The sequence below is a fragment of the Neomonachus schauinslandi genome, chromosome 15 (genome assembly GCF_002201575.2).
Source record: "Neomonachus schauinslandi chromosome 15, ASM220157v2, whole genome shotgun sequence".
NCBI lineage: Eukaryota > Metazoa > Chordata > Mammalia > Carnivora > Phocidae > Neomonachus > Neomonachus schauinslandi.
Window position 1 is genome coordinate 57,701,221 of NC_058417.1, and position 14,927 is coordinate 57,716,147.

General features: G+C 51.0%; 1 protein-coding gene across 1 annotated transcript in view; it reads left to right on the plus strand.

The window, feature by feature from the left end:
- The window catches only part of RNF213 (ring finger protein 213), a 101,454-nt gene that overhangs the window by 68,652 nt on the left and 17,875 nt on the right, over positions 1-14,927 (plus strand). Inside the window, exons 41-50 of the mRNA XM_044921405.1 lie at positions 303-484; positions 1,331-1,451; positions 6,113-6,213; positions 6,326-6,508; positions 7,206-7,375; positions 7,475-7,574; positions 11,883-11,994; positions 12,536-12,740; positions 12,975-13,174; positions 14,085-14,207. Of these exons, the coding sequence (XP_044777340.1) occupies positions 303-484; positions 1,331-1,451; positions 6,113-6,213; positions 6,326-6,508; positions 7,206-7,375; positions 7,475-7,574; positions 11,883-11,994; positions 12,536-12,740; positions 12,975-13,174; positions 14,085-14,207 (1,497 nt within the window). The remainder of the gene's footprint in view (positions 1-302; positions 485-1,330; positions 1,452-6,112; positions 6,214-6,325; positions 6,509-7,205; positions 7,376-7,474; positions 7,575-11,882; positions 11,995-12,535; positions 12,741-12,974; positions 13,175-14,084; positions 14,208-14,927) is intronic.

Sequence of the window (14,927 nt, forward strand, 5' to 3'; positions counted from 1 at the left end):
CTCAGAGTCAGGGCTTGGCCTTCCTGGAACGGGGGGGGGGGGGGGTTTGCTTCCAGGGCTGCCCGGGAGCCGTGTTCTGCACGGGAGACTGCTTGCCGGGGCAGGTGGGCCTGGGTAAGGCAGAGGTGCGAGGAACACATCTGACTCATGCCTTCTATGGCCCAGGACGAGAAAAGTTGAGGCTCAAGCCTGGAGCACGAGAACACACTGGAGTCACAGCCTGGACCTCTGGACTTAGCACGTAGAGCAGCGAGAAGGGGTGAGGGTGCTGTTTCATCGGGTGCTTGTTCTCCATCCCCCAGATCCTGGATGCCCTGGCAGCAGTGGCCTGCACGGAGGTGCTGACGAGGGACATCCTGCAGCCCAGCCCTCAGGCGTGGCTGCAGATGGTGAAGAATCTGTCCATGCCTCTGGAGCTCCTGGGCTCTGACGGGTACCTGCCAAGCTGCGGGAGGGTGGCCAGAGATGTCATCAGGGAAGTCAGGTGAGACCGGCAGCCCGGCCCACACCCGTCCCTTCCCCATGTGCTCACCTGCGGCTGGCTGGGTCTCAGGCATGTGGGGTTCTCCTGCCCTGGAAAAGGATCCTTTCCTCACTCACATCCCATCACATCTGCTGAACCTTCTTCCGTGCCAGGCAGCATGCTGAGGCTGGAGACACAGAGAGGGAAACCGCATTCAGGGAGTGCTTGGGGTGCAGGCGGGGCAGAAGGGAGCAGATGCTTGGGGTCCCATGGGAGAAATGCTGGCAGAAGGGAGCAGTGGGGGGGCCCCTGGGTGGCTCAGATGGCTAAGCGTCTGCCTTCGGCTCAGGTCATGATCCCAGCGTCCTGGGCTCAAGCCCCATGTCCAGCTCCTGGCTCAGCGGGGAGCCGGCTTCTCCCTCTGCCTCTCCCCCGCTCATGTTCTCTCTCTCTCTCTCTCTCTATCTATCTCTGTGTCTCGAATGAATAAGTAAAAAATCTTTAAAAAAAAAAAAAAAAAGAAGGGGGCAGTGGGAAGGGGCCCCAGGCGGGACAGTGGGCACCAGCAGGGCAGAGGAGAGGTGACGAGCAGTTAGGCTAGGCGTCCCGTGCTGGCCTTCCAGAGCCAGGCAGTACTCAGGCAGCACTGGCTGCGTGTAGGACGTGGCCCCCTGGGCCCCTCTGCTCTGCAAGTCTCAGGGAGGTCGTGGGGGACACGGAGGTGGCTGGGAGGTGGCTGGGGGTTGGGAGCACACAGTCTTCCGTCTGCCTTCACCCCACCCCTTTCTCGGATCCTGCCCTGCCCCCTCCGCCTGGCGTCTCAGACACTATTGTCCGAGCTCAGGGAGTGACAGCCCTCTCTCACAGAACCCATTGGAACCGCATTTTCCCCGTGGCCCTTTTTGTGGAACACGTGCTCCTGGGGGTCGAGAGCCAGATTCCTGAGCTGCAGGCGCTGGTGACTGAGTATGTCTTCCTGCTGAACAAGGTGAGTGCTTGGGCCGGGCTGGCTCAGCCAGCAGCACACGCGGGCCTTCTAGGGTGCAGGACCCTGAGGCATCATCGGACATTTATCTGTGGGGCGGTACCCCTTCCAGCTGAGAGTTGCACCTGGAAGTGCAGAGGAGCGTCATTTTATCACACCGGCCATGACATCCGCCCTGTGCAGGTGTTTGTCTACCTCTCATGAGCGCCAGTCAGGGTTCCCCAGCAGGAATGGAAGCGACTCAGGCTGAGGCAGGGAAGATGGTCTGGAACCCCGGGGGACGGCTGAGGGGTGGGCTCCACCCAGGCCTCCGGTGGCCTCAGACCTGCCCAGCCCAGCAATGTGGTCCCTGGGGAGGCCAGGTTTGCACGAGAGTGCCACCGGGCTATTGGCTTCTAAGCAGGGGCTGTGGTGGACCAAGGAATCAGGAAACCCCGGGGCCTCTGCTACTTGACACCCTTCATAAAGTTAGCGACGCACAGGACAGTGCTCCTGCAGGAAAAGCCACCATCTCTGTGCCCACGCACTCAGCAACAATGGCCACTCAGCCAAAGATGGCTTCTGCCTCGGTTACCCCTGGAGCCTCGCACGAATGCATCTAACAGCTTTAGCTGTCCAGGCTCTGACGTGCAGGGGGCACGCTCTGAGGAGGCTGACATGGACACCAGGAGCCAGTCTCCTTCTCAGTGACCAGAGTATCGGTGGCAGAAACAAAATGTTAGGCCTTCTCTCACATGACCGTGTGAGCCCAAGCGGTCCGGGACAGCGGACAGCTACCCCCCATCAGGTGCCCCAGCTCCTCTGAGTTGTCCTTTGTTGTCCTCACTACACAACCTCCCCCTCGTGGTCTGAGAAGGCCCTTCTTGCCGTCAGGTGCCACGGGACACGAAGCATGGGCCATTTTGAGAGCACAAGCCAGAGTATGTCCACACCACTGCAGGTTGTAGCTCACTGCCCTAAAGGCAGGCATGGCCTCAGCTAGCCACAGGGGAGGTAGGGACATCTCGGGTGGCGTGGTTATACGCCCAGGTAGAACCTGGAGGTTCTTTTGATGCGAGGAAAGGGAGAAAGAACTCTAGAAGAAGCTGGTGCTCTGGCACCCAGGATCAGCACAGGGACCCATGGTGCACTTCTTCCTGCACAGAGGCCACCTGTAGCCTCTCTCCGAGCCCTGCCCCATCACTGGCCAGGAGCCCTGGGGGCTGCTCCATCCGTCCAGCCAGTCCAGTGTGGCTCCTAATGGCCAGGTGGCCGGCAAGCCAGAAGAGAAGTTACCAGGTCCCTGCACGCCGGTACGCACACACACGCGGGCCTTTGCAGGCTAGGTGTGTGGGAGGTCTGTAGGCCAGTAAAGTCACCCCAGGAACTTACTGGGCTTCTGGTGTGTTTCTTCCCAGTCAGATCTGGGTGCGAATGACCAGAGCCAGAGGTCTTCTCTCATGCATTTTCACACCTGAAGGCTCTCGTGTTTATGGCCTCATGCTCTCCTTGTCCCCTCCAAGGCCAGCCTTGAGGCCACTCGCAACAAGAGGCCAGAGGGGCAACATTGCCTGCAAGGCTGGCTCCTGTCGTCTGGCTGGGAAGGAAGGCTTCACCGGGCGAGGCCTGGGGTCTCAACTCATCTTCGACTGGGGCCACCTTTTGAGAGCTGCCACTTAGAGTGAGCCTGCGCCAGCAGTCAGCAAAGCCTCCCACAGGACTTTGGCAAAAGCTGCGAAAAGATGGATGTTCTGTTTAGTTCTGTTAGAAAGCATGAGTGGATGGGTGGATGGATGGGTAGATAGTTGGATAGATAGATGTAGGTACGTAGATTCTCCTGCCCTGTGATCTGCCTCCCACGGGGTCACACGGGACAGTCTTACCAGATGTGTGTGTGGATCATAAGGCCATCAGCTTTCTAGTCTGAAATGTCCCTGTCCTTACCAACCAGCGTCCAACCACTGGACCACTGCCGTTTTTTCATTGAGGTAAAATATACATCACATAAAATGTATCATTTTTCACCATCTTTAGGTGCACAGATTAGTGACATCAAGCACATTCACATGTGATGATGATGTACTGTCATCACCACTGTCTGTCTCCAGAACTCATTCATCTTGCAAAACTGAAACTCTGTCCCCATGAAACATTGACTCCCCATCCCTCCTCCCGGCCCTGGTGCCCACCACCCTACTGTCTGTCTCTGTGATTTGATGACTAGGGACCTCACACAAGTGAAATCCTCCAGTATTTATCCTTTTGTGAGTGGCTGGCTGCACAGTGCCCTCCAGGTCCATCCATGTGGCAGGCATCAGGATGTCCTTCCTTCTTAAGGCTGAATAATACTCCACCGTGTGAACGGACCACATTTGGTTCATCCGTCCATCCACCGATGGACATTCAGGTTGTTGCCACCTTTTGGCGACAGGGAGTAACGTGTGCAAGTATCTGAGTCCCTGCTTTCGATGCTTTTGGAGATCTACCTGCAAGTGGAATTGCTGGGCCATATGGAGATTCTGTGTTTAACTGAGGAACCACTGAACTGTTTTCCACAGGGGCTATAGCCACTGCATTCCTACCCACAGTGCACCAAGTTTCCGTTGTCTCCACATCCTTGCCAACACTTATTTTTCGGTTGGTTTGGTTTGGTTTGGTTTATAATGGCTGTCCTAATGGGTGTGAGGTGGCATCTTATTGTGGCTTTGATTTGTATTTCCCTGATGACTAATGATGTCGAGCACCTTCCTAAGTGCTTGTGGCCCATTTGTACGTCTTTTTTGGAGAGATGTCTGTTCAAATCCTTTGCTTCCTTGTGAATTAGGCTGTTGGTAACAAATCAAATTTAGCAAGGTATTAAAAACACTTACCATTTCGGGGTGTCTGGGTGGCTCAGTTGGTTGGGCATCTGCCTTCAGCTCGGGTTGTGGTCCCAGAGTCCCAGGATCGAGCCCCGCATCGGGCTCCCTGCTCAGCAGGGAGTCTACTTCTCCCTCTGTCCTTCCCCGTGGCTCATGCTCTCTCTCTCTCTCTCACCCTCTCTCAGATAAATAAGTAAATAAAATCTTTTAAAGAAACACATATTTCAAAGTGAGATTAATCCTGGGAATTCAGAGATAGCTCAGAAATCATAAAATCATAAATGTCATCAGCTAACGTAACAAATTAAAAGGTAAAACGTTAGGGCGCCTGGGTGGCTCAGTTGGTTAAGCGACTGCCTTCGGCTCAGGTCGTGATCCTGGAGTCCCGGGATCGAGTCCCACATCAGGCTCCCTGCTCGGCAGGGAGTCTGCTTCTCCCTCTGACCCTCTCATGCTCTCTCTGTCTCATTCTCTCTCTCAAATAAATAAATAAAATCTTTAAAAAAATAAAATAAAATAAAAGGTAAAACCTTAAATGCTCATTTCAGAAGGTACAGAAAAAGCATTTAATAAAATTTGTAATTTGGAAAAAAGATAGTCTTGGCAAACTGGAAAGAGAAGGGGATTCTCTTTATGCTGATAATGATATCTATTGCAAACATCATGCCTGAGCCCAAAATTCCAGAAGCACACCCATCACACTCATTATCTTATGTCATTGAAGATGTGCATCTCCTAAAATCCAGTGCTTCCCCTTCTAAACACGTGCCTTAGAGAAACTTCCCATTGGTATACTCAGGCGGACACATGGAAGGATGTTGGGTGCAGAACTGTAATTGCAGAACAAAGGGAACATTCTAGATGCCCATTAACCAGAAAACAAGTAACTGGTATATCTGCCAGTGGGTGCCCTACAGCAGCTAACAGGAGTGATCTGGACCTACGTATAGCAGCGAAAACTTACGTACAGCGGGACATCACTGATGCAGAGGCTAAACCCATTCAGAACAGTAACATGATCTTCATGGACGCGTGCAAATGTAGTGAACTTGGGAATTTAGGAAGGCGGTCCTCTGGGGGAGGGGAAGGAGGGCCATGTGCTCAGGAAGGTGGTCCTCTGGGGGAGGGGAAGGAGGGCCATGTGATCAGGAAGGGACATGTGGGGTTGCAGCTGTATCTGTGATGTTTTGTTTCTTTAAAAAATAGTCTACAACAGATATTCCAAAAATGATAAGATTTCTTAAAGCTAGGTGATGGATACACAGGTGGGCATTATGTTATCATTTAAAGTTTGAAATATCTTGGGGCACCTGAGTGGCTCAGTCAGTAAAGCATCTGCCTTCGGCTCAGGTCAGGATCCCAGGGTCCTGGGATCGAGTCCCACGTCGGGCTCCCTGCTCAGCTGGGAGTCTGCTTCTCCCTCTCCCTCTGCCCCTCCCCTCTGCCCGTGCTCTCAGGCTTTCTCTCTTCTCTCTCTCAAATAATTAAATTAAAAAAAAAAGAAATTAAAAAAAAGTTTGAAATATCTCATAATGGGAGAAGTGTGAACCTGAGAAAAAGAGAGGAAGAGGGAAAAATCAGAAGTGGCGAATCTCATCCTACCCCAAATGCAGCATAATGATAAAGGGCATTCACAGCTAAAGAAACTGCTAGAAACAGAAAGGCCTTGCCCTGCAGGCTGACCCGGTGGTCCCAGGGCCCAGCAGCTGGGGGGGTGCCCGATGCGTGCCCTATGTTCCCCGAGGGAGAGTGGTCTTGCCTGGCTGACCTTTGCCCTTCCTCACGGCTCATCAGCCTCCTCATCACTGCCCCTCTCTCCATCAGTGTCTGCAGGACGACTCTGACATCAAGACATACAGGCCTTTCGTCGCAGTGATGAGCACTCTACGTAAGTGCAAGGACCAGGCCAGCAAGACCCTCGCCAGGTGAGATCTTCGGTTGGAGATCCCTGTGGCGGGGAGCGCTGCACGTGTGGGGTCTGCAGCTGCTCGCAGCCGCTTCTCTGCTTCAGAGCCGGTGCCCCTGCTTGGATTCTAGGGTTGAGATTGAGCCGTGCCCTGTCTGCCTGGGAGATGCCCAGGATCCGGTCTGCCTGCCCTGTGACCATGTGTTCTGCTTGAGCTGCATCAAGGTCTGGCTCACCCTAGGGCAGATGAGATGCCCCTTTTGCTTAACAGACTTGCCAGAAGACTACTCTCTAACCGTGTCCCAGGAACACAGGTAAATTACCCTTTCTCCTCTTTTTCTTCCTTTTTTTTGGCAAGTACAGTATTCAGAAATATAAACTGTATTAACCTTAGAGAACCTGACTTTGGAGAACCATCCTAAGAGAGACTGCCACCTTCATAAACCCCTAGTGTCTCAAAATCATTCCCTCTGCAAGACACATCCAAGCGTAGATTTGGGAGACGACACGATTAGAGGAAATAAAGCAGAAAGTCATAAATTAGGTAAAACCATCACAGGATACCCAAGGAGCTTAGGACACAGCCAGTTTGGCTCCAGTGACCTGAGGGCAAAGCTAGTTCCTGTCTGGCCCCGCTCTTCGGAGCAGTGGTAGAAACGAACGGAAGCTCTGTGGGCTCAGTGACCTTCAGCTCCGCTCCGGCAACGGCTCCTCTCCCTTCTGACGCCTCCTGGAAGTGTGCAAAGCCAGCCCAGGGCACGGGATCTTTGCAGACTTTAGGATGAAAGGGTATTGCTGGCTCGTCCCAAGGACCAAAGTGCTCCTTTCTAGAAAGGGACGAGTCTGCATAGCATCAGGCGGTGCGCATCCGGCTCAGTCAGTGTAAGGAGATGGTTGCGTTTTTTTACTGAACGTTACAGAATGCCGTCCAAATCCCGAAGCACCGTGTGTGCAGGGATTCTGGAGCATGCTCTGCAGGCCTGTTGACTGTGCGTTCCAACCATTCCCCAGGGAGGCCATCAAGAAACACGCCTGCGTCCGGCAGCTGTGCAACAGTTTCTTCCTGGACCTGGTCTCCACCGTGTGCTTCAAAGATAATTCTCCACCACAGAAGGAGGTGATCGATGTTCTGCTAAATTTACTCTTTGTGCAAAAGGAGCTTTTAAGAGACACTTCCCAAAGTAAGTTGCTTACTTCCTGTGGACCTAAAAATCCAGTCCCTCGTCTCACTTCTTCATGGCTGATGGGGAAATGAGCCACCTCTCTCCCTCTGGCTTAAGGACACCGTGAACACACCAAATCCCTCTCTCCGTTCGATGACGTTGTGGATAAGACCCCTGTCATCCGCTCGGTGGTCCTGAAACTTCTGTTGAAGTACAGGTGAGCGCAGCCAGCATGGGGTTTGCTTCTAGAAAGCCTTGCCGCCTCCTTCCCTCCTGGCTGCTGCTTTGCTGCCAAGCACCCTTGCCTGCGCTGGTAGGTAGTTCGGGATTCGGCGGGGGGGGCGTCTGGAGGAGGGACCGCCTGCTTTCTTTATCTGTAGTGGTTGTATGCCTGACCTCTTCTCCGCTAGGCACGTGAGTTCAACGTCACCACGAGCACCTTGTTAGCAAGGAGGAAGCAGATTTCAGGGAGAGGAGCGAGGTGCTGTGATGCGTGGGGGAGCCTGTGGGCGGGCAGGGGGAGTGGGAGAGGGAGAAGCAGGTTTCTGTGGGCGGGAGCCGGCAGTTCTGAGCCTCCTCACACAGCTGCCTAGTCCTGTGATCCGAGGGCTGCTAACTGAGAATGTCCCCTCACCTTCGTGGTCCTGCATGCCACCTGCGTCTCACTTCAGCGTTTCAGTTTCTCTGATCCTATGAACGGACAGAGAAGCCCCTGTGGTGCCAACGCTCAGTACTCTTGTCCAATTATGCTATTACAGAGAATTCTTAGGAAGCTGATCTTTATTCAGAGGCTTCTTTCCGAGGACACTTTGTACACTCGGCCTGTGTTCTGACTTGACACAGCATTCTTTGAGGTGATCGCAAAATCAAGATGCTCTAAGAAGTGTTCCAACAGGGGGGGCGCCTGGGTGGCTCAGATGGTTAGGCGTCTGCCTTCGGCTCAGGTCATGATCCCAGGGTCCTGGGATCGAGTCCCGCATTGGGCTCCCTGCTCCTTGGGAGCCTGCTTCTCCCTCTCTCTCTCTCTCTCTCTCTCTGTCTCTCATGAATAAATAAATAAAATCTTTAAAAAAAAAAAAAAAAGAAGAAGTGTTCCAACAGGGGCGCCTGGGTGGCTCAGTCAATTGAGCATCTGCCTTCGGCTCAGGTCATGATCTCCAGATCCTGGGGTCGAGCCCCGCGTCGGGCTCCCTGCTGAAGGAGCCTGCTTCTCCCTCTCCCACTCCCCCTGCTCTTGCTCTCCTTCTCTCTTTCTCAAATTAAAAAACAAAAAATAAGTTCCAGTAGAAACGACTATTTCTAACTTAAGTGTCCCAAAGCAGACTCAGAATGAAGGTTAGATTTACATTTAAAGTGTGGATCTTTTGCAGACTTATCTATGGACATTTCGTTTTGCTTTTTATTTTTTATTTTTTTACTTTCATCATTTGTGAAATAGTCTGTTCAAACAGGATTCCTGAAGGATTTTCAAATAAACGGCTTTAAAAATACATTTTATTATAGAAGTAGTATCTTAGTATACCTTAAAGTGGTTTTTAAGACATATTTGTCAAGTTGACCTGAGATCTGAAAAGAGCCACTTTTGATGTCATGTCATTTTTACTCATTTTGATAAATGCGTGAGATCTGTACTCATTTGAATTTCTTTGCTTAGAGAAATGGAAACGTAGTCAGTGACACACATACATCTTGACATATAGTGTAGAGTAGACACGTTAATGGGAGTAGAGACGGTACCCTTAAGGGTAAATGCTTCAAGCTTCAATATTTAGAGACTAAACATTACAGAACTCATTTTTTATTTAATTTATTTTTATTTTTTTAAAAGATTTTATTTATTTATTTGACAGAGAGACAGCGAGAGCAGGAACCCAAGCAGGGGGAGTGGGAGAGGGAGAAGCAGGCTTCCTGCTGAGCAGGGAGCCGGATGCGGGGCTCGATCCCGGGACCATGACCTGAGCGAAGGCAGGCGCTTAACGACTGAGCCACCCAGGCGCCCCTTATTTAATTTTTTTTAAAGATGTATTTATTTTAGAGGAGTGGGGGAGGAGCAGAGGGAGAGAGAGCATCTCAAGTGCACTCCCCACTGAGCCCAGAGGCTGATGCAGGGCTCGATCCGACAACCCTGTGATCATGACCTGAGCCAAAATCAAGAATCAGATGCTCAACTGACTGAGCCACCCAAGCGCCCCCAGAACTGATTTGATTTGATTTTTAAGACTTATTCATTTGAGAGAGGGAGTAAGTGAGAGAGAAAGAGAGCACGAGCATGAGAGGGAGAAGCAGACTCCCCGCCAAGCAAGGAGCCTGACTTGGGGCCTATCCCGGGACCCCACAATCATGACCTGAGCTGAAGGTAGATGCTTAACCTCCTGAGCCACCAGGCAGCCCCAGTAGTGATTTTAAAAAGAAAATCTCAAGACCTAAAACACGATTTAAGATCTGCCTTGTCGTTCTCTGGGTTGAGAAGTACTTGCTTCTGCACTCCCGCAGTTTGAGCATTTTTGTTTGTGGTGCCCACTAACTGGCCACAGAGTTGTGGAGGAGCACCACGCTCCCCCACCCTGGGCTCGCACGCCCCAGGCCGCCTGCACCCCACACCAGGAGGGAGGCCGGTCACACTTTGTGGTCGTGCCTCCCTCCGCCAAGTGTGAATTGCAGCCGTGTACTTCCTGCTTAGATGGGGTGTCGACCGCACCCGAGCGAGAACCGTCTGTGGTCTGGCATGGATCGAGTGTTGTGGTTTCTTTCCCAAGTGCCTGTCTGTGGACGTCTGGGGGGGTCCCCAGGGTCAAAACCATTTTAAAACATTACAGGATGGTACTTGCCTTTTTCAACACGTTGGTCCTTACGGTGATGTTACCGAAGCGGTGAAGGAGGACACTGCTGGAGTCCCAGCACCGGGAAACTGGGTGACAGCCCTCGTGGTTCTCACCTTCGTGCATGTGTAGTGTTAATAAATGCCAGCCTTTCGTAAGAATATTCTAGATGAAGCCACAGAGACCACTCATTTTACTCAGCCTCCACCCTTGAGGACAGGACTTTTTAACATCCTGTCAAAATGAGAAGCGCACTCAGAGGGCGCCGGCTGCACACTGAAGTAAACAGTTTTCTCGAGGAAGATCTCTCCTGCGATTCTTGAGTTCCCCACTGGGCTGGCCTCTTGTTTTATGGAATAGCTTTTACACTTGAGAGAATGACCAGCACACCACAGTTATTCAGAGCTGGGCACTTGGCAGGCATTTTCTCGAAAACAAGCAAAGGCGGCAACTGATAGTGTTTGTGGCTAATGATAAAATTGAGGATTTTAAGCAAATATTGGAATTCTGGAAAACAAAACCTATCAGCTTCCTCATACTCAGAGGCTTTTTGGTGGTACAGGCAGTGATGTGAGTGAAGGTGAGGCTTTTAAAAATACCTTGTGGAACAAAAACGTCAACATTTGCAAGATCTGCATAGCTCAGTGAACCAATATTTTCCACATGACCAATGCATGATGTCACAGAATCACGCATTACGTTAAAAAAAAATCCATTCAAGTGCAAGGTAGGTCATTTGATTTTAATGTAATTGAGTATGAAAAGTGCATTGATGTGGTCTCAGATTGCACATTGCAACTAACCTATAGAAATGATCATTTATCAAGTTTTGGTATTGTGTCAAAGAAAAATATTCACCATCATCTGGAAATACTATGAAAATATATCTTTCTTTTCCAACGACATAATGTATGAGACCAGATTTTCTTCATCTACTCCACTGTCACAGGAAGCAGGAGCAAGATTGGAAAGTCCAGCTAAATTCTGCTAAACCAGGCATTAAAGAGATCTGCATGGGTGGAAAACAAAGCCCCTCTTCTTACTAATTAATTTTTGTTTTGGAAAATAGTTTGGTTTTTTTTAAAATGTTATTTGTTTTTAACATGTAATGGGTTTATATATTAAATGAGTTGATAAATATTTTCCCTTTTTTCAGTTTTAATTTCTACTGTCATAAATATTGATAGATTCAACCCACATAAACAAAAGCTCTTTGGGGTTCTCAATAATTTTTAAGACTCTAAAGGAGCTCTGAAACCAAAAAGTCTGAGAACACATGGTCTAAAATATGGAATTTTGTATTCCTCCAATATTGCACTAAAATATTTTCAGCAGGGGCACCTGGGTGTCTCAGTCAGTTGAGTATCTGCCTTCAGCTCAGGTCATGATCCTGGGGTCCTGGGATCGAGCCCCGCATCGGGCTCCCTGTTCAGTGGGGAGCCTGCTTCTCCCTCTGCCTGCCGCTCCCCCTGCTTGTGCTGTCTCTCTGTCAAATCAATAAATAAAATCTTTAAAAATAAGTAAATAAAAATAAAATATTTTCAATAAAATGTTACAAGCTATATGTATATATTTCTGTGGGTATGTATATATTTATATGGGGAGCTAGAGGGAGATGGATAGGTAGGTAGGTAGACAGATACTTTCTTTCTCTCTCTTTTTTTCTGGTACAGAGATCACCAGGTACCCTATTTCTCTTTCCATAGCTTCCAGGAAGTAAAAGATTATATCCAGGCTTACTTGTCCCTGTTGGAGGAGAAGGCCCTGGTAACTGAAGATAAAACCGAGCTGTACATCCTCTTCAGCAGCTGCCTGGAGGTGAGTGCGCCGTAACTGCCCTGCACGACTCCCCCAAACTCACTGCACCGTGTGGTTGATTCAGTGGAAAAATGCCTCTGAAGATTCACAGAAGGTAATTTTCATCGGTGAAATGAACAGGTGCACTGCTGCATGCACGCAAACAAAGGGGTTCTGCAGACTTGCTTCTGCCCCCCGTGGCTGTGTGTCCTGCCACACGCGGCCTGGGCCAGAGAACAGAAACTCGCCCCCCGACTTAACTGTGCTCATCTCCAGCTGGCAAGCCTAGGACTGCTTTTCGTTTTTATTCTCCCTGTTTTGTTACTTCCCAAAATTTTACCAGGTGTGTGAGAAAATTAGATCATACGACATGTTTTTTTCTCATACGTTTTCTCTTCCCCTCCTTCTTGCCCCCACCCAAAAAGGGATGTTCTTTTGCCATGATTCAGTACAGTTACCCTCAAGCTTATGGTATTTCTATCTTGTTCTCCACCGTCACAGGGTAGAGATTTGGGAAGGTTGGGGATGTGCATGCTTTTTTTTCTGGTTCTTTGTTCCCTAGGATTCACTGTACAAGAAGACTAGTGCTCTGTCTACCAGCGAGGAGCTGACGTACCTGAGGGAGGAAGGGGTCTTCCTGAGGACCTACTTGGGGCGGCGCAGCTCGGAGCCGGCCAGCGAGGCATCGGTGGAGTACCTGCAGGAGATGGCCAGGATCCGCCTGTGTCTCAACAGGGCTTCTGACTTCCTCGGCGAGCTTCAGGAGGGTTCAGGCAGGTCTCCTTCTGCACCTTTCTTTACCCCAGGCTTAGGGACCCCGTGATTTAGACATTTGGAGAGTTCTCAGAGCGACCCCAGTCTATACCATGTCCCCTTTCTCCTTGATTGGTTTGTTCACTGTGAGCTCGTGGCCACTGGGGCGTCTGCCTTTGGCCTGGCTCTGTGTCCTAGACGGGCGGGCAGCAGGTCTTCTCGGCCACCATCCCTCCCCCCTCTCTCAGGCTCTGCAGAACTGGTCAGGGAGAAGCAGGGCTACCTGCAGCAGGTGGAGCGCTTCTGCAGGCAAGGGAGGAACGACTGGTACCGAGTGTACCTGGTGAGGAAGCTCGCCAGCCAGCGAGGGATGGAGTTTGTGCAGCGTCTCTGCAGACAGGGCCAGCCGGCGCAGTGGGTGCTCCCCCAGGAGGCTGTGGTGCAGCAGGTGAGGACACCTGACCTTCCCCCCCCCCACCCCCTCGCCCCGTGGCTGCTCTGGTCCTTGTGTCTCTGCTTTGGTTAACCTGAGCCAGCTTGTGATGCGCTGGAGGCGGCCGGCTGGCCGTGGGGGACAGGTGTGTGCATGTGCTTCTGCTTTGTCGGCTGTCTGCAGAAAAGCCTCTTTAAGGCACCGCTTCTGATCCAGTTTGATGTGGGGAAAGCCAAAGAACGATTCTGTGGCTTTTGCTTTTACCAAATTAAAAGTAACTCAGTTTGGGACGCCTAGGCGGCTCAGTCAGTTAAGCGTCTGCCTTCCGCTCAGGTCATGATCTCAGGTCCTGGAATCCAGCCCCGTATCAGGCTCCCTGCTCCGCGGGGAGTCTGTTTCTCCTTCTCCCTCTGCCCCCACCGCTCTCCCTGCTTATGCTCTCTCTCTCTCTGACAAATAAATAAAATCTTTAAAAAAAAAAAAAAAGTAATTCAGCTTGCAGAAGTCCTTTCTCTCCTCAGCAGGCAGAGGTAGGAAGCGTGAGAATGAGGATAATAGAATTGTAGCAATTTAGGCTTGGGGGTCACTCTGTAGCCCTTTCTTGGGGTTATAGCAATTGCACTAAAAATCCTGGTTTTCCTTTTTACTCCTGATGGGAGCGTATTGTCAACATACTGCAGTCACCTGCCTTTGGTCTCTGCTCTCGGTGGGGACAGGGTCAGCGCTGCCTCCTCCCCCCGTTTCTCATCCACTCACCCCTTCACTGGATGAGGGGGAGGCACCTCCCAACACAGCAGGGGACTGTCATGCCCAGGGCTGGACCTCTAACAGTTACCCGGGTCCTTTACCTTTCCAGGTGGTTCTTTGCTAACCCTGCCCTTGCCCCCTCCCCTGTGATTAACCCCTGTGTTCCTGGGCTTTGCAGGAGGATCATCCAAGCCAGATGGACCCATACCTGGTGCATGGTGATGAATATAAGGCTGTTCGTGATGCAGTGGGCAAAGCTGTCCTTGAGTGCAAGTCCCTGGCTACTGTGGCTGGTCCAAAGGTAAGACAGGCCCCAGGCCTCCCTCTGCACCAAATGGCGCCCCTTAGAGCCTGCATCTGCCTCGTTAGTGTCAAATGACCCAGTGGAAGAGGCACCCCAGGGCGACATGCCATGTTGGGCATCATGTGTCCACAGCCTCGGGTGTGCCTGGCTGAATGAAACAAGAGGCCATTAGCAACGTAGTTAGGGGACAGATTTGCTCGACCTGCTAGCCTGCCAGGCCAGGGCCTTCAGCAGCTCCCTCCTAAGTGCTCACATGTGTTACTTCCTTCGAGACCCTGCTGGAGCCTCACTCCCTCCGATGTCACCTTGATGGCAGACACGCGAGCAGCACTGGGGAAATTCCTTCCCTGGATTCCTGACCATGCTGATGGGGGTGTTTATTTTCATAAAGGGGCAGGGTTTTTAGCATCTAATTTTTTTTAAAATTTTTTTATTGTTATGTTAATCCCCATACATTACATCATTAGATTTAGATGAAGTGTTCCATGATTCATTGTTTGTGCATAACACCCAGTGCTCCATGCAGAACGTGCCCTCCTCAATACCCACCACCAGGCTAACCCATCCTCCCACCCCCCTCCCCTCTAGAACCCTGTTTGTTTTTCAGAGTCCATCGTCTCTCATGGTTCGTCTACCCCTCCGATTTCCCCCGCTTCATTCTTCCCCTCCTGCTACCTTCTTCTTCTTCTTTTTTTTTTCTTAACATATATTGCATTA